Source organism: Panthera pardus, unplaced genomic scaffold (assembly GCF_024362965.1).
Source record: "Panthera pardus isolate Hobbes unplaced genomic scaffold, ASM2436296v1 HiC_scaffold_27, whole genome shotgun sequence".
Lineage (NCBI taxonomy): Eukaryota > Metazoa > Chordata > Mammalia > Carnivora > Felidae > Panthera > Panthera pardus.
The window spans coordinates 39,784,930-39,808,815 of record NW_026526843.1 but is presented as its reverse complement, the minus strand read 5'-3'; the positions used below and the strand labels follow the sequence as shown (position 1 = coordinate 39,808,815).

Sequence of the window (23,886 nt, the reverse complement as noted above, 5' to 3'; positions counted from 1 at the left end):
GTGCTTTGCATGCAATAAAGCACTCAGTAAATATTTGATGAATGAACTATGATGGAAGACTACTAATATTCTGCCTTGAAGTTTGCTTCCTTCTCCAAGTACCCCTATACACCTGGGCCAACATTAAATTCCTGAACTCTTAAAAGTATGACACAGGGTCAGTAGGAGAGGTCCTCCATGGACACTGCTGAAAATGGCAATAACAAAGCTAGGATGCTGCTTTGAGTATTTTCTGCCTTTGCCACTTGGACAAATCCCTTTGCATCTCTGGGTCTTAGTTTCACCATATGTAGGATGAAGCTAGGAGACTAGATGATTTCTGAAGTCCGTTCTATTTTTACAGCTTGTAGTTATGGTGCTCATAACTAAAATTGTATGCTTCTAAAATTGTATGATTTTTCTCTTCCAACCTGTGATTGGAATATGCTTACTGAAAATGTGGTGTCAGAATAAAGGCTCTCTTTGGTCCAATTAGCAAGCATCATCATAAAAATAATAAAACGTGGTGTAAAAGGCCATATTAGCAACATGCAGACATGACAGTGAGGCTCCCATGAGGCAGATAAGACCAAAAACTAGGTTTTCTGATTCCTTCAGGGTTCTTTATCTCAAGTCCCATACATATATTTAATTTCCTCTCCTTTCCAAGGGTTAGATAAATCGGATCTTTATCAGCAAGATATTTTGGAAGATCCACACTCCTTTACTTGTTTGAACACACTTGGTCTCAGCATCCGAGACAAAACACAACTTTCTCTTGCCATGTCTCTGTATGATTGAGGTGACATGCCCTCAGTCACTTTCCCCTTGGGACTTGTCTTCCAGGCAAAGGCAACACAGTACAGTTGCAAAAGGTAAGCATGCCCTTGTAATGCACCTGTGGTACGGGTGTTTTTCTGTGATGTAAACGTGCTTTAATTCAGCCCTATCCTTATAAGGAGATAAAAATCACGTTCAGAAATATGCAAACTCTTGTTCAGAAACCTCCCCTTCATTCTGACAAACTGGCTGCCATCCTGATAAACAGATTTTCTTAAAAGGAACTGTAAACCAGAGCCAGACTTAATTTCTGGCACTGAAGGAAAAAAAAAAAAAAAAGCGTGTCTGATTTCCCGCTTGCGAGAAAGATCTGGCACTATGCGTCACCAGCATCCCTGCACTCCCCAATCAAACGTGGTTTGCTTTGGCGCTCCTGAGCCAGCTCTCACCCACTGCCTGGCTACAGGGGGCGGGGCTATACCTTAGCCTCACCCCTTTCGTGGCCTCCAGCCAATACCTGAGACAACTGGAGGCAGGCAAGAGCCACAGTGAGGACCCGCCCCTCGCTCCCGTTCAGCTAATCAGGGCGGGCGGGGTGTGGATTTCTTTGCTGACCCCGCCTTCCTGGCGCTGGGCAATTTAGAGCCGCACGCCCGGCGGGAATGTAAGATGGCGGAGTAGCAACGCGAAGCGGTTAGGACTTGAGTCTGTGGGCCGACTTCGGTTCCGGTCTCGGCAGCAACAGTGATCGCTGAGCAGAGAGTGCCTAGGGTGGTTGGCCAAGATGCCGAATATTAAAATCTTCAGCGGCAGTTCCCACCAAGACTTATCCCAGAAAATTGCTGACCGCCTGGGCCTGGAGCTAGGCAAGGTGGTGACTAAGAAATTCAGCAACCAAGAGACCTGGTAAGGGCGAAGTTGGGACCCCAACCCGGGGCGGCAGGGACCCCGCTTGGGTGGCAGAGGGTAGGGGGAATGGGGCCGCCGCGTGAGTTCTGAGGGACCGCGGGGAGGGGGGGAAGGGGAAGGTGCAGCTCTGTGGCAAGCGTGCCCCACGGGCTGTTTCCGTTATTTTACCTCTCGCGGGAGGGTCACGTTCATTCTCACCGTGAGGTGGGGTGGAGTCAAGATGGAGCATGAGGCGAAGCTGTCGGGTTTGAAGTCAAGGGCTGGAGGACCCAAGGCGGGGTAGTGGCTGCTGAAAGAGCTGCCTAGAGCGACGGGAAGGGAAAGACGCTTAGCCTCGGCCAAGGGGACACGTGGCTTTGTCGCTTCGCTGTTGAGCTATCCAGACTGGACTGGGTTCACTTTAACTCTTGGACCGGCTTGCTTGGGAGAACCTTAACTGCGTAATAAGCCCTCCTGGTGTTTCCTTTAGAGTCTAAGAAGCAGCTTTTCAATTCGAAATGGTGTCGGTCGGGTTTCGTTTTGAAGGAAATTGACATATGTACTGAGGGCGCCAAAATGATTACTAAGGACTTCCCTTGGATTGGCAAGCGTTGGCTTTTCACATCTTTAGAATCGGAGCCACACTTAAGTTAAATCTAGTTGATCAAATAAAGTGATGCATTAACTCTGCATCCTGATTGCCAGCATCTCAGCTTGAGCCATCCAAAAATTTTGGGGAACCTTAGTTCTGGAATCCTTGACCTTTCCCAGTGCGGATACTGGTACAGATGATACAGAAACGCATTTTTCAGTAGCAAAGTCTCTCCTGAACTCGTCCACTCCTCTTAGCGCTGTTGTGGGGATTTTAGGAAACAGTTTTCATCGCAGAGTGTTAAAATAATGGAGGAAAGATAATACAGTGGAAAACCGGAATTTCATAGTACATTGCAGCTGGAATTTTTTTCATTGCCTTGCTAATTAAACGTGCTCCCTCCCCCCACTCCCAACCTCCTCCTGCACCTTGGGGCCATCTTAAAAGATAACTTAGTTATTTCATCCTTTCAATGCGCCTTCCACCTAAACGTAGAATCTTCTGGTTCTGATAGGTATACTTTGTGTTTTGTGATCCTGTTGATCAAATCAGAGCTGTGCCCACAGTCTTACGGATGCAGTCAACTAGTAAGGGGAAAGTTTACACCAAGTCTAATGGTCAGTTTAACTAGTTAAGGTTACTTTCAACATTTTTTCCTAAATGCTTTTTTTCCCTTTTGTTTCTTTCTTTAAACTTACTATGGAAGTGTAACTCCCCTATCCTATCTAGATCTGCTTATAAAAGCATTCATCTGTAGTGGACAGCTTCCTTCTGGATACTTGATTGTTGTACCGCTGGTTGTGATGCAGATGATAGTGTAAACACTGACACCATCTGTAACTAGGCAATACCTTAGAAGAGGCTGGCCAAGCTGCTGTCTTTAGCTTTGACCACACCATTATGACACCCTAGTAATGAAACCATACAGGACCAGACTTTGCATGTGGCAATACAGGTGGGGACAAGAATGATTTTCATTTAGAGGGGTTTTTTGCCCCCCTTAGAGAACTATGGTTATTAAATCCTCTTCCTAGACTTCTAGGTAAAATCCAAAGACCTTATTTTTCTTTGTGTTAACCCTTCACCCTCTGTCATAATGCAATACTCTAGAACCTGAAACTATATTGGGAGAGGGGGAGGACGAGAACAATTCAGTGTTCTGACCGATCTGGATTCATCAGCAATCCCCATCTACTTCTGAAATCAGGCTGGTTTCATTTTTAAACAGCTGGACAGAGGCATGCTTGGAAACATTGGTTAAGATTAAGCCCAATGTGGAAAATGGCTGACTGGTTTGGTTTCCTCATTTCAGGCTTAATAGCTTTTTGGTTTCCTAGGTGTTCTGAAATCTTCATTGAACATAATTGAGTATGTTGCCTGTGGAGCTTCCCCCTTCCATCTCCCACCCCCACCTTTGGCTCTTCTGCACTGTAGAAATGGTAACTACTGCCCTGTGTGACTCTTGGGCTCTGAAGGCACAGACAGAGCAGCTCAGTGGGTACTCTGGGTCATCAGATGGAGAACTGCAGAGCCCATCCTCAAATGAGACAGTTTTGCTATTTGGCAGAATCACAGGGGTTGCTGCTCTCTCAAGCAGAGTGGCATTACTTGTCGACTCAGGAGCCTCCCTTGCTGTCCAGTTACACAGGAAACATACATATAGGTGGGTGTATTGCACACAAATAGGTAAGAGAGATTAGAAGCTCAGGCTCTGGAATCAGAGAACCTGCATTTGAAATCTTAGCTTTTCTTTGCCTCACCTGTAAAGTAATAGCTACCCATAGAATTATTGTGCAGATTAAATGAGATAAATTAGAACATTGTCCAACCCAATAAATGCACAGTGGATGTTGGTAAGCAGTTGTGGTGATGGTATTGCAGAAACTACAGAAGAGGACAAAGGGGAAAAAAGACCTCCCAGCTAGTGCCACCACCATCCAAGATCAGCTCTTCACATTTTGATTATGACCTTCCAGATATTTTGTGTGTTTATGTACTTTTCCAAAAATGTAAGGTATCTATGGCTTTCATCACTTAGCAATATATTTTGAATAATTTATCCCCTTAATATTTAGTCTACATGGTTTTAAATAGCTGTTCTAGTCTTCTTACAGTTTTACCATAATTTTAGATAACTGAGTCCCTTCTAGTAGATATTTCCCGTTGTTGACTAATGCTTTTACATGAAAACCTTTGAACACAAATCTTTGTCCATTTCCTTAGGACAAATCCCTAGAAGGGGAGTTACCAAGTTAAGGGGTAGATGCCATTTTTCAGGCAACTGATAACAGTGTTACCAAATTGCCCTCTAGAAAAGTTGACCCAATTTCTGCTCTCATCGGCAATAATCAAATTAATAGTAATTAATGTATAATGAGTGCTTAAGAGGTGCTAGTTCCTATGCTAAGTACTTTATACATTTCTAATCCCCTCTACCCTGCTGAGAAGTTACTATCCCCATTTTATGGATGAAGGAACTAAGATTCAGAGGTTAAGTAACTTGCCCAATACTGGGTACTATTGCTTACTATTTTTGTTGACGGAATATCTCATCTGGCTTTTAAAACTTATGAATAAATTAAATTTTTTGATGTTTTTTTGATTCTCTTCAATATCAAGAAATAGCTTTGGTTTATTTGGTTACTGTGGATAGGCTCAGAGGGGGGAGGACTTTGATTGTCTAGGATTTTCTTAAGAACCACATCCTTTGGTTAGTTAATCCCTTGCATTTTGCACATGCCAACGTCTCCATCTAAATTCTTGAGATTTTCTTAAGAAGACTATCTGCCTTTTAGATTTCGCTCTATTTCCTATTGTGTTTCTTAGCGTTCCATGCTGGTTGGATGCACTGATGCTAAAGTAAAGATAAAGGAGAAGCTGTTTTTCTCATTGGATGGACATAGCCAGCCTGGCCTTGCCAGAAGATTGGGGGAATGATTGGCCCAAAGCCATTTGGAGAACACACCGTTAGTAGCTAGAGGGAGAGAACACCGAGTGTTACCCTTTAAATTGCTAAACTAGGTCTTTCCTAGTTTAGGATAAATTACATTACAAGCAAAGATAAATTATATTTAAAAGCAAGATTTTTTTAATTTAATTTAAAAGATACAAGATAAATTACATTAAAAGCAAACAGGTTTTAGTCACAGCTGTTCTACCATCAATCACTGCCTAATTTATCATTTCTTAGACTTAGAGGAAACCATAGAAATAATACTAAGATTTTTTGAGGACTCACTGAACTATTGATTGACCAAGCTGTATAATAGGAGTGTAGTTTGCAGGTATTTGAAGGCTTTCTGAAAGTCTGTACCTTATAATACTACTGGAGGGGCAAGATTGATCTTGATTAGTGAGATTAGAATACACAGTAAAATAAGGCAGTGTCCTAGTTTTACTTACACTGCTTTATTTTGCATATAGTTAAATAAATAAAATTTTCAAGTTGCTAGATACATGTCTGGTCATAACACCTTTCTATGCTTCAGGATTTAGTCCTAAATTTGGTTTTGGGAAATGGCTGAACTGTTGGTTGACTATAATTGGGTAATATGATAACACAAAAGTGTTACTAGCAATTGTGTTGGGTGGTGAGCTGGTCCTTTTATAAAAATTATTATTCAAACCTTATATGATGTTAGAGTATGATTTTTAAAGGCATACCTCTGCTAAATCTATGTATGTAACAAATGGTCTCTCATGTTTAACTTGGCAGTGATAACTTAATTTTATAATTAATACTTTAGCTGCTTTCAAGAAAGGATTTGAAGTGTGTTTCATGATAGTCACACGATTTGTTAAATAGATGCTTCAGAAGCTTTCCAGAACAAAGGCCTATCATAATTGTGCCAAGAATTTGGCACAAGGTAGTTACTGCAGTCTAGTGTTACTTTAACTGCATCCCTTGGCTTCCTGGTAGCCAAAGGGATAAAGCCACTTGCAGTGGATTATGTAGTTTTTCTTTTCTTTTTTTTTTTTTTTTGAGAGAGAGACAGAACAGCATGAGCAGGGGAGGGGCAGAGGGAGTGGGAGACCGGGAATCTTAAGCAGGCTCCACACCCAGCAAGGGGCTGGATCTCACCGGTTGGATCTCACATGGTGAGATCGTGACCTGAGCCAAAATCAAGAGTCAGATGCTTAACCAACTGAGTATCATGAAACTCTTTAGATACCTCCAGGCACAAAATTCTGGGAATTTCATGGGTGGGATCCTTAAATAATGATATTGAGTAACATAAGGAACAATGTAAGCAATTATTATGGGTATTTTTAATATTACTTATGATAGTTTAGGCATTTGTAAAGAGAGGTAAGCCATCATGTGTTGTTTTCTGGTCTTACTTGAAAACAAAGCTTTGGAATAGATAATTAGCCCTTCTCTTAGCCTCTTGGATCTTTTGTTTAAATTCCTAATCAACACCACCTGGTTCTGGGTTGAGTGTATCTGGTTCTGGGTTGAGAATATCACAGATGATATTCTGTGTTCTTGACTGGAATAAGAGCCATAGGCCTTCCATATCACATGTAGAGGATAGAGGTGACTTTCCTGGAAATCAGTGTGCCTGACCTTTGTTCTCCCCCAGGGAAATGGAGATCTTCCTCAAGGAGGTGAGGTATGGGGCTCACCCCACACCTGTGGGCGGGATTAAATTTTTCTTGAGTTTTGAAGTTGCTCAGGTATTTGAAATACTTGGTCCAGACCCCGGAATTGTGCACCATAAAACATAGAAGGGACTCTTGTGGACTGGAACTTCTTAAAGGGTGGGCAGTGTTAGTGAAGGAGATCTGAGAAGTCCCTTAAACACCGCTGTCTCTTGTTTGGGCCTACCACAATGAGTAACCTGCAGAGCGCGTTCTCCTCCAGGAGGTGTGACTTAGCCTTGTCCATTGTGTTTTTTACATTTTTAGTATATTTTACTTATCCCAGTATATCCAAAAATATGATAATTTCAGCACATAAGCAACTTTGAAATTGAGATACGTTTTCCTTTTATTTCTCCCACCTTCACAATGAATAGAGTGTGTATTGTATGCTTGTAGCACATCTCCATTCGGTTCCTCTGTCACTAGTGACATTTTAGGCACTCCATAACCACACAAATCCAGTGACTCCCAGATTGGTCAGTGCCATTCTAGGACCTGCCCTTTGGAAAACATGGAATTTACTCTCACAGAAAGTGCTCCCTGGCTCCCTCCTGCTTGTCCATTTGAATTTTGAAGAATGTCTTCAGAATGTAATTTTGGCATTGGCGTAGTTAAGGTTGCCGACAGACTCCATTGTGTTTTTTTTTTTTAATGTTTATTTATTTTTGAGAGAAGGAGAACACAAGCAGGGGAGGGGCAGAGAGAGAAGGAGACACAGAATCCCAAGCAGGCTCCAGACTCTGAGCCGTCGGCATGGAGCCCGACACGGGGCTCAAACTCATGAACCCTGAGGTTGTGACCTGAGCCAAAGTTTGGACGCTTAACTGACTAAGCCACCCAGGCTCCCCCAGAGTCCATTGTTTTTTAAGGCTGACCTTGGTGATTAACAGATGTCAACTTGGCTAAGCCGGGGTCCACAAAATTGCTATATCATTTATTCTGTTGCCTCGGTATCAGTATTTCAGGATCCTGCTGCAAAATTCTTCATAGCTGTTGTATTTTGGTGCTCCCAACAGGTTGTATGTAGTTCCACCCAAAATGAAATCTCTGCCAGCTGTGTATCTGTGAAGAGGGTATGAACAGATTTATCAAAATCTTTTAAAGAAACATGTTGGACCCATTGCCTCCAGTGTGAAGTGAGTTACTTTGTGAGGAACAATAGAAGTCCGTCTCCTAAATTTTCTCAATAGTAACACCTGCAGAAGGTTCACAGTATCTTGAGTGGATACCGAGAGGCATCCTAGTCCTGCCGGATATTCATTCATTCATCGTTTGTGCCCTAGAGGCACTGGCTGGCTGGGGATACAGAAGAGTGCAACAGATCTGGTCCCTGCCTTTGCGGAGCTTATGTTCTAGTGAAAGAGACAGGCAGTAAAACAAGTGTTTACAAAATAAAGTGATAACAAGTTATGATAGGTGTTTTTGAAGATAATAACTGAGGTGGTGAGGGAATGACTGGGGAGGGTCACTTTATTATGAAACATTTCAAACACGCAGAAGTAGAAGAGTATAGTGGTTTCCCCCAAGGTACCCATCACCCAGTTCAGCAGTTCTCAATTCCTGGTTTAATCTTGTTTTCATCTGTTATTCCCCCTTCCATGCACACCCACAATTACTTTGAAACAAGCCTAGATAGTATATTGCCCTTGTGCATTTTAGTAACCACAGTCCCATTTTCTTGCCTCAAAATGTTAACAGCAATCTCTTAATATCAAATACACAGTGTTCACATTTCCCTGCCTCATAATTGTGGGTGCTTTTCTTCTCTGTTTGCTCGAATTGGTTTGCAGACAAGGTCCATATATATATTTTAATTGGTTGATTATTTTTAAGTCACTTTTGATCTTTTGCTTCTCAGAGAAGTCATTTTTTTTGGTAAGAGGGTCAGAGGAGATACTTTGATTGAAGTCCTGAGAAATAAACCAGCTAGTTGTAGGAAGAGCATCCCAGATAAGTGGGAAGAAGTGCAAGGCAATGATGTGAGCAGGGAATGTTAAGGAAGGCCATGTGACTGATACATAGTAAGCTATGGAGAAAATCTTTTGAGATGAGCTATCTCACAAATCAAAAAGCCCAGAGTTTTCCAGATTCCCTCACAGTATTACACAGTTTCTCAGAACATTATACAACTGGACTAGGTTCTTTGACTTAATGCAGAAATGCTTGTTTTTAGCTACATTTCTGTGACTTCAGCTTTCACTGAGGGCCACAGTTAATGCTTTATTTACTCAAGTATGCACAAAGCATGATAATGCGCTTCTGTGTTCAAATCAAATTTTGAGATAGTTGTAGATCCACAGGTAATTGTGAGATATGATGCCAAGACACTCTGTGTACCCCTTACCCAGTTTTCCCAAAGCTCCCAGCCATAGTCATTCCAAACTAGAGTTTTCTTGCAAAACTGTAGTGTGACACAAGAAGCAGGATATGGACATTGATGCAGTCAAAATACAAAACCATCCTGTCACCACAAGGCTCCATCCTGTCATAACCACATCCACCTCTCTTCTCCCTCTCTGTATTTTCCTTATGTTGCCTTTGTCTGGTTTTGGTGGCTCACTACTACTGGCCTTGTAAAATGCATTGGAAAGTATTCCCTCCTCATCTGCGTTCTAGAAAAGATGGTGCACAATTCGTGTGAATTCTTCAGATGTTTGGTAGAACTCTCCAGTGAAGCTGTTTTTGGTCAGTCTTAGAGACATCCGTTTTTTAAATTTTTTTTAAAAAGTTTATTTATTTAAGCAATCTCTGCACCCAATGTGGGGCTCGAACTCAGGACCCTGAGATTAAGAGCCGCATGCTCATCTGACTGGGCTAGCCAGGTGCCCCAAGGCTTAACTAGTTTTTTAAATTCCCCTTCCCCCAAGAACCAGCTTTGTGTTTCATTGGTTTTTCTCTATTGTTTTTGGTTTCATTGATTTCTGCTGTTATGGTTAATTTTCTTCTGCTTACTTCAGGTTTATTTTGCCCATTTTCTACTTTATTGATATTAATTATTGAGCAAATCATGCACTTTTAACATAAGGATCCCCAGTATAAAATATGTCTTTAATTCAGTGCCTGAAGAAGGTTTATCTCCAGATATCCCAAACTAATGGGTTTTCTTCTTTGTTCTGGCTACCAGGAATCTCAGCTTCCCTGTTCTAATTGGTTTCTGGTTTGATTTTTACCATTTGCTTTTATTTGTCTTGCTTTACAATGTAAACTAACCCCATTCTTTTTATTTTTTATTTTTATTTTTTTAATGTTTATTTTTAAGAGAGAGAGACAGAGTGCAAGTGGGGGTGGGGCAGAGAGAGACAGAGACCTATTTTTTGAAGCAGGCTCCAGGCTTCCAGCTGTCAGCACAGAGCCTGATGCAGGGCTCAAACTCACCGATGGGGAGATCATGACCTGAGCCAAAGTCGGATACTTAACCAACTGAGCCACCCATGCACCCAACCTCATTCTTTTTAAAATTAATTGTTACTTGAATTGGAAAAGAATAAATATAACTGTCTCCCTATATTAGCTGCTTCTGGCAATGGAATTCTCTCCTGTTGAAGTTTTTCTCTTGATCAGTAGGAGTTATCCACAATTCTAACCTACTCCTGGTTGATACACGCTACGTAACACACACACACACACACACGCACGCACAAATACCCCCACCTCACCTACAGGATTAATTGGGGGAAATGGTGATGCTCTGAGGTGTCACGAAGGTTATGATTTTTTAATTATAAGTTATTCTTGGTAACAATCCAAGCATGGATATTAAAACTTTCATTTTATGGTAAAGTGTAGCCCTACTCCATAATTAACTTCCTGTGGAATATTTTTTAAACAAGACATACTAATTGGAAAGAATACAGTTCGCATAAAATGGAGGCAAGGACCACATCTGTTTTATTCTCCATGTGTCCCTGGCACTTAGCACAGTGACTGGCATATGAACATTTACTGTTTGTTGAGTGAAGTGCCAATATGGTAGATGTGGTACTGGCTTCCATAGAAGGCATCGTTATAGAACAGTAGCGTGATTCATTCCTCACATGATCTTTCTACTTTTGTTATACGTGGATTGTGACAGTCACAGGCTCTGTATCCAATTTGCATGCACATGTCCTATTCCTGTACGTAATGAGACACAGGCAGCTCGCTGAAATTATGGTCCGGTTACTTGTAAGTTCTTTAGCCAGTCTTTTTCATGCCATGTCTCATGTAACAGTAGGTAATATTTGTATAGTACACTGGCGTAAACTGAGGCAGTAAACTGCTTCTGGAACAGGGGCTCCTCCTGGGGATCTCCCAAAGTCTGAGGGGATCAGTGACCATGTGCAGCTAGAACTCATTAACAGCATACTAGCAGGGAAGTTATACTTTTTAGGCCGTACTGTCTGTAGAAGTGTAGTATGGTGCTTTAAAATCTGTTTTTTGTTTTCGTTCCTTTCTCGTTGTAGTGTGGAAATTGGCGAAAGTGTACGTGGAGAGGATGTCTACATTGTTCAGAGTGGTTGTGGTGAAATAAATGACAATCTAATGGAGCTTTTGATCATGATTAACGCCTGCAAGATCGCTTCAGCCAGCCGGGTTACTGCAGTCATCCCATGCTTTCCGTATGCCCGGCAGGACAAGAAGGATAAGGTGGGAGCAGAATCTACTTTATAAAAATTTTTTGGTTGTTTTAATCAGAAGAAGCACATGCCCAGAGTCACAAAAAAACTTCCTTAATTCTTAGATACATATTTAGAGGATATTGTTGTTTTTTTTAATCACATTCTCTTAGATATTACCCAATGTTCAAAACAATTGACATGTGATTGGTTTATATAAATCAACATCTTTGTAGTCTGTATTTCTTCATCATACATCTGTGACTCTCAGCTCACTGTGACTTTTTAATTGTATCAAGAGGACTAAGCACCAGCTACCGTGGAGTAGAATATTTTTTAAACTGGTAGATCCTCTGGGACCCTCGTCATAAAACTTGAAGTCAGTTACATGAATACCTGGTCTCATTATACACATGCATATCTCCCCTTATTTATCTGGTATAGTAGAGGTTAAGGTACATGTATAAAACTTTGCAGGTCTGTTCTAACAGTCAGTGCCCAAATTTTACGTACAGTGTCTGGGAGAAGGCCAGACATTTTTATTCTGAAACTATAGTGCTCCTACAGAGTATAAAGGGCATGGGCTTTGCTAGTTTATTGTGCAGCAGGTGTGTTTATCTGTCATTTAAGGAGGTTGAAGTTGCTGGAATATTGACCTCAAGATGAGTAAGCAAGTGGTGTAATTTGCACAATAAACTAGAATTTCCATTCTGTGATCTGTCTTTTAAGTTTTGACATGTCAGATGCAATACAGGTTTGCGTATGTATGTGTCAAAAGAGATTTTAATAATTCTTGTGAAGAAGATTTTTTAAGTCAGCCTAGTTTGAATAATTGAGCATTAAAACCCTTAAATAGGCTGAAAATTTGTACATTAAGAAAACAAAAGGTAGGAAGGTATTTTTCTTCTCTGAAATATGTATCCTGATTTGGAAAAGTGATATTCCACTTAATATTTGTACTAGATTGCAATTTACTCATATAGTCAATGGCCATGGCACGTGCTATGAATTTCCTGGTAGCATGGTGCCGTAAACATAGTAGGTGCACAGTAAGCAAATGTTTCTTGAGCAAATGAATTGTTTCTCAAAATGGCTTTTTGGTTTTTTGTCCTTCTTCTTTCATCCCCTCCATTTAGAGCCGGGCTCCAATCTCAGCCAAGCTTGTTGCAAACATGCTCTCTGTAGCAGGCGCAGATCATATTATCACCATGGACCTGCATGCCTCTCAGATTCAGGTATCTGGAAGCTAAATATTCAGCATTAGAAAGCAGGGGGTGTGGGGAGGAGAGAGCTTATAATGCTAAGAGTGCACAGAAGCAAAAACCTGCCCAAAGACAGCTCAAATAAACTAGACATCGACACCATTTTAAACATCCTCACCTTGGGGCGCCTGGGTGGCTCAGTCGGTTGAGCGTCTGACTTCGGCTCAGGTCACGATCTCGCGGTCCATGAGTTCGAGCCCCGCGTCAGGCTCTGGGCTGATGGCTCAGAGCCTGGAGCCTGCTTCCGATTCTGTGTCTCCCTCTCTCTCTGCCCCTCCCCCTTTCATGCTCTGTCTCTCTCTGTCTCAAAAATAAATAAATGTTAAAAAAAATAAATAAATAAACATCCTCACCTTAAGCATTGTTTACGATCTCAGTCATTTGGAGTGGTTGGATAAGGGAGGTGGTCTGGTATTCTGAGAAGAACATGGACTTTGGGTTCAGACCTAGTTTGAATATTGGCTGACACTTACCGGCTTTGTAACCTTGCACAGGTTATTTAACTACTCTGAACACACACTGCATTGTTATTGTGAGTATTAAATTTATGGTATAAATGCCTGGCCCAGGATAGGTGTTCAGTAATTGGGAACTGTTGTTGTCATCATTAAATTTAGAGCCACAGATATCAGAATCTACTTTCTAGCATAAACACAGAGTAAGGGGAACACAGCATTCCTTTGTATTTTGGACTATTTAAAGGGACTTTCAAATCATCATTGGAGGCTTATGGCAATCCAGTGAGGTACACAGGGTAGGTGGTTATGCCCATTTTTTAAATGTGTTTTTATTATTTATTTTTGAGAGAGAGAGAATGTGCGTGCACGTGAGTAGAGGGACAGAGGATCCAAAGCGGGGTCTGCACTGACTGCAGAGAGTCCAATGTAGGGGCTCAAACCCACGAACCGTGAGATCATGACCTGAGCCAAAGTCATACACTTAACTGACTGCGCCACCCAGGTGCCCCTGATTATACCCATTTTATCGAAGAGGAACAGATTTGTTGAGAAATGGAACTAATCTGTAGCAACTAGTATTAGAACAGAGATCTTTTACCAGTTACTCTCTGTGACCATTTATTATAAATACATTCCACTAAGTTTACGTATCAAAGCGTCTTCTAACTGGTTTAGCAGTTAGCTTTTGTTCCCTAACAGACCAGCCCAACATTTGATGGAATAAGGCAATAAGTATTACCTCATGGGTCTCCACATTGACTGGGCAGTTGCGGTATTGGCTGAACTTGGCCGTTCTTCCCAAGGGCTCTTTCATGGTCCTGCAGTCAATTGTGGGTTAACTGAAGTCAGGCCTTGCCCCTCTTGGCCGGGATTCTCTTGGCCAGCCCAGGTTTGAGAAGCCATTTTTAATCTGCTACACTGAGCATGCCTTCTAATCAGTTTGAATGTCACAGGAAGGTATTCTTTGGGCCAGTTATTATCCTCTTTGTATTAGTCATTTATAAATCGAAGAGCACAAAAAGAGAGCAAAAGTGACTCAGCTTCTTTCTACAGGGCTTTTTTGATATCCCAGTGGACAATTTGTACGCGGAGCCAGCTGTCCTGAAATGGATCAGGGAAAACATCTCCGAGTGGAGGAACTGCACTATTGTCTCCCCCGATGCTGGTGGAGCTAAGAGGTACGACCAAAATGTGCATTGTTCTCACAGTACTGGGGATATCTTTCAGACAGCGATGTCAGAAAGTTGACATTTTTCTAGCAAGTGACAGTTTTTAAGTTCAGTTGACCCTTGAACAGCATGGGGATTAGGGGCATCGACCTCCCCACCCCCTGCCCCATGAACTCCAAAATCCGCATATAACTTTTGACCACCTCAGAACTTAACTACTAATAGCCAGCTGTTGACCAGAAGTGTCACCAAAAACATAAACAGTCAATTAACACAATTTGTATTTTACGTGTGTTATAGATAGTATTACAACAAAGCAAGCTAAAGAAAAGACACTGTTGTTGAGAGAATACATTTACAGCATGGTACTGCATCAAGAAAAATCTATTTATAAGTGGACCTGCACAGTTGAAACCCATGTTTTTCAAGGGTCATGTATACTTCAGAATGGGTGTATCAGTAGCTGGGACATGAGCTGGACATAGTTTTACTGGCCTGAGTCACTGCCACAAAGTGACAGAAAGACAAGGCAGCCTAGAGGGGGTCCTTAAGTAGTTGCAGTATTGTAGGCTTGACTAAAACCCATTAGTAACTTGGCACCACAGAGCTAGCAAGCAACACCACTGTGAACCCATCCAGAAGGCTGGGAAATTGGGGTTTCCAGTGAATGGCACCAGCTATCGAACCATGTGCTATTATTGGACAAATAGGCTTTTACACCCCTCATGATGCTGTTCGTTTGACCCGTGTTAATCCTGGCATTGAGACATTAAGCAGGAGGGAAAATAAAATGTGGTAACTTTATATTTAAAACCAAGACCTTAACATTTTAAACAAACTGATTGCCAGGCATTGCCAGTTTCAGTGCTTCACAGCTCACATGGTGCCAACTAAGAGCTCTTGATTTCCTTAGTGGATCACTCATTAGTAATGCATTCAAAAGTCTGACACATGTTCTTCTTGTTGTGGAAATAGAATGAAGAGGCTACAAAACACAGATGATTGGGGAAAGCTAATTCCAGTCTTTCTAAAGGCCATTCAAATCTTCAATGACTGTTTCTCCACAACCTCTTTATTTCAGTAACTCCAACAGAACTGATAAGCTGAGCACTTGAGTTCCGTTATCCAGCCAGATGTGTGGCTCTGTGAGTCTCATGTAATCGCTCGTTATCATCTGTAAAAGCGACAGAGCCGAAAAAACATCCCCCTAATGGCAGTTGTCAAACTTGTCTTAACTTGTTGGGCATTATTTTCACATCTTGCCATGTGACTTAGAAAATAGTTGTGTTTGAAACAAATAAGCCAAGATCTTCTTTCCAAAGTTGGGTATAGGAAAACTGCCTTTAGTAGGTGACTTATTGCCACATGACCACTCTGTGTGTGTGTGTTTATAATTCTCTTTCCATAGTGGAGGATTTGCTGAGTGAGTAGCTATCAGTTTGGTCTTGGCAGGGTTTTGGGAGTAGGTAGAGGTCCTTGTGTGATTGTGGTTTGCACAGAGTTTTCCCCTCCATGGTGTAGGGAGTGACTTTTTCCAGCCCTTCCTGCTTTGTCAGTCACTGATTTTTTTTTAATGTTTATTTTTGAGAGAATGTGATAACGCGAGCAGGGGAGGGGCAGAGAAAGAGGGAGACACAAAATCCAAAGCAGGCTCTAGGCTCTGCCCTGTCAGCACAGAGCCTGATGCAGGGCTAGAACCCACGAACTGTGGGACCATGACCTGAGCCGAAGTCAGAAGCTTAACTGACTGAGCCACTCAGGTGTCCCCTGTCAGTCTTTGATTTTGTTGGCCATGGAGTATGGGCAGTCTGGGATGCTTGAGCTAATTGAGCATGCATTTGTCTTGGATGAGTAAACATTCCAAGGAGATTGGTTATTCTTTATGTTCTATGCCCACACAGTTCTAGTAATGGGGAACACAAGGTATGGTTTATTTAGATCAGGATACATAAGCTGTTCAGGTTGTGGTTTGGATCTTGCACGTTCTCTATTGTATGGTCACAGGCTCTCCCCTGTCCAGCACAAACTCCGTTATGTGACCATAGGCACAATGGAAATCAGACATAATGCTCTGGTTGTATCTGTGCTGCATTAAAAAACAAGACCCAGGGCGCCTGGGTGGCTCAATCACTTGAGTGTCCGACTGTTGATTTTGGCTCAGATCATGATCCCAGGGTTGTAGGATCAAGCCCTGCGTGGGGCTCTGTACTGAGCCTGGAGCCTGCTTAAGATTCTCTCTCTCTCTGAAATGAAAAAATAAAAACAAGACCCAAAGCACAGGCTTCTTCACGCACGATGATGGCACAGAGGAGCATGGACCTACATGTTACTGGAACAGAGTGCTGTCATTTACATGGGATGGATTTCTGTCTGAGTGAATTCTGTGGTACTTTGTCACCAAAGATTTGTCTTCTGTGTCACTTTCTAGTTTGGTTTATGTTATTTTGTAATATAAAAATAAGACACTTTGATTTGTTGGCGATCCTTCAGGCTGTCCAAGCAAGATGTCCCATTTTCCTGATTAATTGGTACAATGTTCTTTCTAGCGCTCCTAAAAGGAACTTCCAAGCTCAGTGCGCATGTACAGTTGACACTGACAGTTGGTGGATCACTGGGGGTAAGCGCGGTGAGCTGAGCGCACAGGCACTGGAATGGGCTGGGGACTTACTCCTCTCCTGTCAGAGGCTCAGGTTCACTTCTCATCACATCTGTGCATCCAGTTGGGACAGTCTGTGCACCCCCGGCATTAGCTAAAGGAAGTCTTCTCTCTCTCCCCTTCTGCTGCCAGTCTATTAAATGAATGTGCCTTAGCATCCTGCTGCTTCCCAGGACTGGTGAGGCATCTGGCTCTCCCCTGCTATAAACCGGAATTAATTATAATTGAAGTCTGACTAATCCCAGGATACAGATGCATTAGTCTCTAAAACCTGCTTTGTGACGTTTGCCTTTGAGAAGCCAGTCAAGTAGAGTTGTTTTCTTCCAGCCCCAGGAACAGTTTGGTTTCGAAGAGCGGTCTCCCTGAAAAACAAACCCACTGTTTAGTCCCTGTGTTGGCATCTTTAGGAGACACAAACACACACACACACACACACACACACACACACACACACACACACTGTTTGTGAATGCGCCGCTGTCTTGCAGAGTGACCTCCATTGCAGACCGGTTGAATGTGGACTTCGCTCTGATTCACAAAGAACGGAAGAAGGCCAATGAAGTAGACCGCATGGTGCTGGTGGGAGATGTGAAGGATCGGGTGGCCATCCTGGTAGATGACATGGCCGACACCTGTGGCACGATCTGCCATGCGGCTGACAAGTGAGTGCCGAGAGGTGGTGGGGCCAGTGGTTAGAAGTGAAAAGCTAACTGCTTGCTATCTGCAGGTGAATTGAGGGGGATGAGAACTATCTTTGGGAGTTTTTATTACCCTAGGCTTGAATTGCAATATGCATCATTGATGAATATTTTATTTTTCCCCAAGATTCACTTATTTTTTTCTTACTGTGCTCAACTATATAAAAGATAAATTTGCCACTTTGACCATTAAGTGTACAATTCAGTGGCGTTAGATACATTCGCAGTATGTGCAACTATCACCGCTGTATTCCCAAAATGTTCTTATCACTCTGAATACTCTACTTTTGATAGTTGTTTTTTAAAAATTTTTTAATGTTTTATTTATATTTGAGAGAGAGAGAGAGAGAGAGAGAGAGAGAGACAGAATCTGAAGCAAGCTCCAGGCTCTGAGCTATCAGCACAGAGCCCGACGTGGGGCTCAAACTCACGAACCGCGAGATCATGATGTGAGCCCAAGTCGGATGCTTAACTAACTGAGCCACCCAGGCACCCCCTTGATAGTTTTTTTTTTAATTTTTTTTAACGTTTATTTATTTTTGAGACAGAGACAGAGCATGAATGGGGGAGGGTCAGAGAGAGAGGGAGACACAGAATCTGAAACAGGCTCCAGGCTCTGAGCTGTTAGCACAGAGCCTGACTCAGGGCTCAAACTCACAGACCGCAAGATCATGACCTGAGCCGAAGTCAGATGCTTAACCGACTGAGCCACCCAGGTGCCCCGATAGTTTTTTTTTTTAAGAAACAAATTAAGGTAGAAATGTATAGGCCTGAACAGACAGGACTATACAGTTGGCCCTTGAACACAGATTTGAACTGTGTGAGTCCACTTATTGTGCTTTTTTTTTTTTTTTTTGATAAATACAGTAGAGGACTATAAATGTATTTTCTCTTCCTTATGATTTTCTTAATAACATTTTCTTTTCTCTAGCCTATTTTATTGTAAAAATACAGCATATGGGGCGCCTGTTGGGTAAGTGTCTGACTTTGGCTCAGGTCATGATCTCATGGTTCATGAGTCTAAGCCTTGCGTCAGGCTCTGTGCTGACTGTGTGGAGCTTGCTTGGGATTCTCTCTCCCTCTCTCTCTGCCCCTCCCCCACTTGTGCACTTGCTCTCTAAATAAATAAATAAATAAATAAAACTAAATAAAATAAAAATAGAGTATATACTATAACATGCAGAATATGTCTGAATGGACTTTATGTTATCGATGAGGCTTCTGGTCAGCAGTAGGGTATTAGTTACGATTTGGGTGAGTCAAAAGTTGTGCTCAGATTTTCAACTGTGGGGGTGGGTGGTTGACACCCCTAACCCCCATGTTGTTCCAGGGTATACTGTATTTTCCTATTTATATTTTACCTAAGCCAGAAACCCTGGTCCTACCTCTTGACTGTCCATTTTAGTTGCTACCACCTTCATTCATATTATTTCTCCTCTCTTGCCTGCACTGTTCTAAACTGCCTTCACTCTGTTCTCTCTGCTGCTGGTAATCAATCTCTTACCTCCCCAGTCTGTCTTCTCTCACACTGCCTCCCCTCTTGCGAATCTGTCTAAAACTAAGGCTAGATACCATCACTCCTCTCCTTTAAAACCTTAAGTGGCTCCCCATTGTTTATAATCCACATTACTGTGGACAGCATAGTTTTTCATGATTTTTCCTTAACCTCTGGGTGTCTGTGCCAGGCACAGGCCCTGGCATATAATAGGGGCTAAGAAAATATTTGTGTGCTGAATGATTGCTGATTTGGATCCTGGACTATACATTTATAAAACTCATTTTGTCCTTGTATTATTAAGGTAATGCTAAATGCTGTAACAGATCAACTCCCTGAAATGTCAGTTGGTTAATGTGATAGTTCTTGTTTGTGGTTTAACTCCAGTGCAAGTATTCCTCTTTTGGTTTTGTAGTGCTGCATCTTTAACATAAGGCTTCCAAGATTACCTTGGAAGACATTTCCATTTTGGCCAGCCAGAAAGGGAGAAAAGAGCATGGAGAATCACCCGTGGAAGATTTTTTTAAAAATCTTTTTTTAATTCTTATTTATTTTTGAGAGAGAGAAAGAGAGCATGAGTGGGGGAGGGCCAGAGAGAGGGAGACACAGAATCTGAAGCAGGCTCCAGGCTCTGAGCTGTCAGCACAGGGCCCGATGTGGGGCTCGAACCATGAGATCATGACCTGAGCTGAAGTTGGATGCTTAACCGACTGAGCCACCCAGGCACCCCACCCATGGAAGATTTTTATAAGCCCAACCAGTCGTGTATGTTGTATCTGCCCACATACTGATAGCTAGAATTAAGACATATGGTCACTCCTAACTATGCAAGAGATGCTGGGAAAGGTAGTCCAGCCGTGTGCCCAGGAAAAAAAGGAGATGGATTTCCTTGAGCATAGCAGTCTGTGCCAGTCTCACTATGTTAATCCAAACCTATTCAGATCAGTTCTTAGTCCATATATTTGTCTTTGCTGTGAACCGAATTGTGTCCCTCTTAAAATTCATATGTTGAGGTTCTAGGCCCCCCCTAGTGCGATGATATTTGGAGATGGGGCCTTCGGGAGGTCACTAGGTTTAGATGAGGTCACGAGGGTGGGACCATCATGATGGGAATAGTGCCCTTGTGAGCAGAGACACCAGAGAGCTGATTACCCCATGCATATGTGCACACAGAGGTCACATGAGTGCACAGTGAGACAACGGCTGCCAACAAGCCACGGGGAGAGACCTCAGGATGAAGGTCACCCTGTCACCATATTAATCTTAGGGTTCCCGGCCTCCAGGACTGTGAAATAAAGTTCTGTTTTTGAAGGCACACAGTCTGTGGTATTTTGCTATGGCAGCCCAAGCTGACTAATGCACTCCTCTCCATGAACTCAGGTCCTATGGTGACAGGTGAGATTAATCCAAAGCATCTCTGCTTCTTCCTCTAGACTTCTCTCAGCTGGAGCCACCAGAGTTTATGCGATCTTGACTCATGGAATCTTTTCTGGCCCTGCCATTTCCCGCATTAACAATGCATGCTTTGAAGCAGTAGTCGTCACCAATACCATACCTCAGGAGGATAAGATGAAGCATTGCTCCAAAATACAGGTAAGGATGCAATTCTTACAAAATACTCTGCTAAGTATTTATTTAGGAGGTGGTTCATACATTGAATTGGGTGTCTACGTTCTGAAGCCTCCCCGCTTTGCTCTTAAGGGCTCAGTCTGTCATCAGGATCTGTGGTCCAAAAGTAAGAAAACAAAATCAGGTTTAAAAGATTGAAGTTGCTAGATGCACCTCTGGAGGATGGAGCGCCAGGGATGCTACATTTCAACAGACTGTCTCAGTGATCGTGATATCCGCTCACATTTACAAGTCCTTGCTCTCCAGTATGTGTGTGTCGCTATTAACCATTGGCCCCTGCAGACATAACGTGAAACCTTTGAACCAGTGGTACACCCCTTAGGACGGCAGCGTTTCTCAAAGCATGCTCTGGAAACAAAGTTCATTACCTACAGTCCTTGTTAAAATGTGGATTCCTTTGCTCCATCTGAGATGTGCACAACCAAGAGGTCCTGGGACCACTGTTTTAATTCCCCAAGGAATTAGACACTAAAGTTCGAGTGCTGTTGTATCAAAAGAACAAGGCCTTGCTTAATTAAAGTGTACAGTAGTCCTTTCGCTTTCTGAAATTAATATGTAGAATTGGAGCATCCATGTCCTTAAGGATTTTTTTTTTTCAGCTTAAATGGGTTTTTTTTTTTCATTCATAAGAATTTGTAAATGTCAACCCACCGCCACCTTGGTGAGTCTGAGTGAGGGGTTTTCCTCCATTAGCACTTTGACTCTTTCCTAAGTGGTGATACTAAAAATACAACGCAGAGGAGCACCTGGGCGGCTGTCAGTTAAGCGTCTGACTCTTGATTTCAGCTCAGGTCATGATCTCATGGGTTTGTGAGTTTGAGCCCCGAGTCGGGCTCTCTGCTGTCAGCAGAGCCTGCTTCACGTCCTCTGTCTCCTTCTCTCTCTGCCCCTCCCTGACTCATGCTTGCTCTCCCTCTCTCTCTCAAAAAATAAACGTAAAAAAAAAAAAAAAAGGCTGCAGAATGGCTGGGTGTGGCTCCCGAAGGGAAATAGCACAGTGCAGCTGTTTTAAGGGGAAGGACCGTCACAGGTCTGCTCCTCAGTATCTACAAAAGGGTGGGTCCTCTGTCTGGGTGTTCCTAACCTGCCGATTTTCTCACTTTCCTAGGTGATTGACATCTCAATGATCCTCGCAGAAGCCATCAGGAGAACTCACAACGGGGAGTCCGTTTCCTACCTGTTCAGCCATGTCCCTTTATAATAGAATTACTGCTGAGGCTTTTTACAAATAAAGTGAACCCCGCCCCTTGTTCTCCCTTGGTATTTGATGAAAAATCCAGCAGAAAACCCAGCTTGCTCCAGTGTAGCTTTCCACACCCCACATCAGGTATATTAGCATTTCTCCTAAATTAGAGAAAGACGGATTGAGACTCACTGCTGGGATTTCCTGCCCCGGTGGTCTCATTCCAGCTTGGATTCTGTGAGCCTCGCAGCTTTGCAGCTTTAACCACAGCTGAACTGCTGCAAGATTGCAGGCTTGAGAGGGTGTTGTGTTGTAGGGGTGTTTGAAGTTGCAGAGGGAAGCTCAGACTACTTTGCATGTGAATACTTCAGGGTTTCCTTGGTTCCAAACCACTGGTGACAAAGCCAACCCAGTTCCCATCTCCCAACCCCCAACCTGTGAAAAGCTCTCAAAAGTCTATGCTAAATTACAGCAGGAACCCTAGGCAGCCCCAACCCAGCTCTGGTTGGTGAGTCCTGTAAAGCAGGAGCCAGCAGGCAGCTCTCTGGTGGTGGTGGGGGGGGGCCTGAGGGGTGGCAGCACACAGGGCAGTGAATGCTTCTTGGGAGGAAATAGCCTGATCCTTCACCCCCTGCTTGGGGACTGTGTCCCTTGGATTCTCCTTTGTACCTGTTCCTTTCCATTTGACTTGACCTTCAGCCATCTTGCCCTTTCCCTGGCCAGATAACCCTCTCAGGCCCAAATGTTCCTTGTACTACAGTCTTCTGGAAAGCAAACTTACCCCCTGCTACGTGATCTCTAACATTTACATGGGATTGTTTCTGCCGTAGCTTAATCTTCCTGAGCCCGCTACCACCCTGGTAGTAGGTTTTAGGTGGGGTCGTAGTGCCTTTTGATTAATTTAAATATCTCATTCTCATCTTCCTCCCATTGATTTGGCCTCTCCAGTGACCTGAGATTTCTGTTAAAAAGGTTGATGTTACTGTTTACTGTCTCTTGTAGAGGAAACTAATAAAGTGTCTTTGTGTGATTGTGGATCTGTATCATATCTGTACCGGTCTTTCTGCCAAAGGTTTGGTCTAGGTGTCTTACCGCCCAGTGATCATTCTTCTGTGCTTCCAGACTGTTAGTTGCATTGTTAAGCCAAAAGAAGACCTTGGCCGCAGTTTTATCCAACCTTCAGACCTTAAGATGTCTGGGGTGTGCTAAGAACTAGATACAATGTGATTCTGTGCATTGTATCTGAATTACAGCTCCTGTGAGGCCTGCTGGATCTCTTGTTCTTATTCCTGGGGAATAGGAATCCAAGTACTTTCTCAGAGGAAGAGCGTAGTCTCTATAATTTATTCATTTTGGAACCAATTTTGCTAAATGTAACATTTCCCTCCATCAGTAGTTGATACACGTGTGGCATTTAATTTCAGGCCTTGTAATTAAACACTGGGGAAGGTAAATGTGTACAATTGAATGAATGCTAACGCATTCCAGAAGGTGAAGGGATTTTTTTTGGTGCATCATCAAATCAGGATGCTCTTTAACTTCGGGAGAAGCCACATGCTTCTTGCTTTTGTTTGCTTTGGTTGTGCTTTATGTTGAATACTGGGATGTTGACTTTACCATGAGTGTTCTGAAAAAAAAAGTGATTCAAAAGGGGACTGAGATGAGCTATGGAGTGTGTACCTCCGGCCCGATAGCCTTCTTTCACTGCAAGTGCTCTGGGAGAAGCTGATGTGGAAAACCAAGTGCCCTATCCTGCCGGTCACACAACTTCCTGAAGCATTGGACCCATTGATCAGGGCTTGCTGCGCTATAACTTTTGGACTCTATTGCGGGCCCCTTCGGGTAATCCAGTTCCTAG

General features: G+C 42.8%; 1 protein-coding gene across 1 annotated transcript; it reads left to right on the top strand.

Moving 5' to 3' along the window:
- The first annotated feature begins 1,387 nt into the window (after positions 1-1,387).
- On the top strand, positions 1,388-23,063 carry PRPS1 (phosphoribosyl pyrophosphate synthetase 1). Its single transcript, XM_019435690.2, has 7 exons — positions 1,388-1,665; positions 11,326-11,509; positions 12,615-12,713; positions 14,252-14,376; positions 17,512-17,685; positions 20,650-20,809; positions 21,954-23,063. The coding sequence occupies exons 1-7, from the start codon at positions 1,544-1,546 to the stop codon at positions 22,044-22,046; spliced, it is 957 nt and encodes a 318-aa protein (XP_019291235.1). The 5' UTR covers positions 1,388-1,543; the 3' UTR covers positions 22,047-23,063.
- The last annotated feature ends 823 nt before the right edge of the window (positions 23,064-23,886 follow it).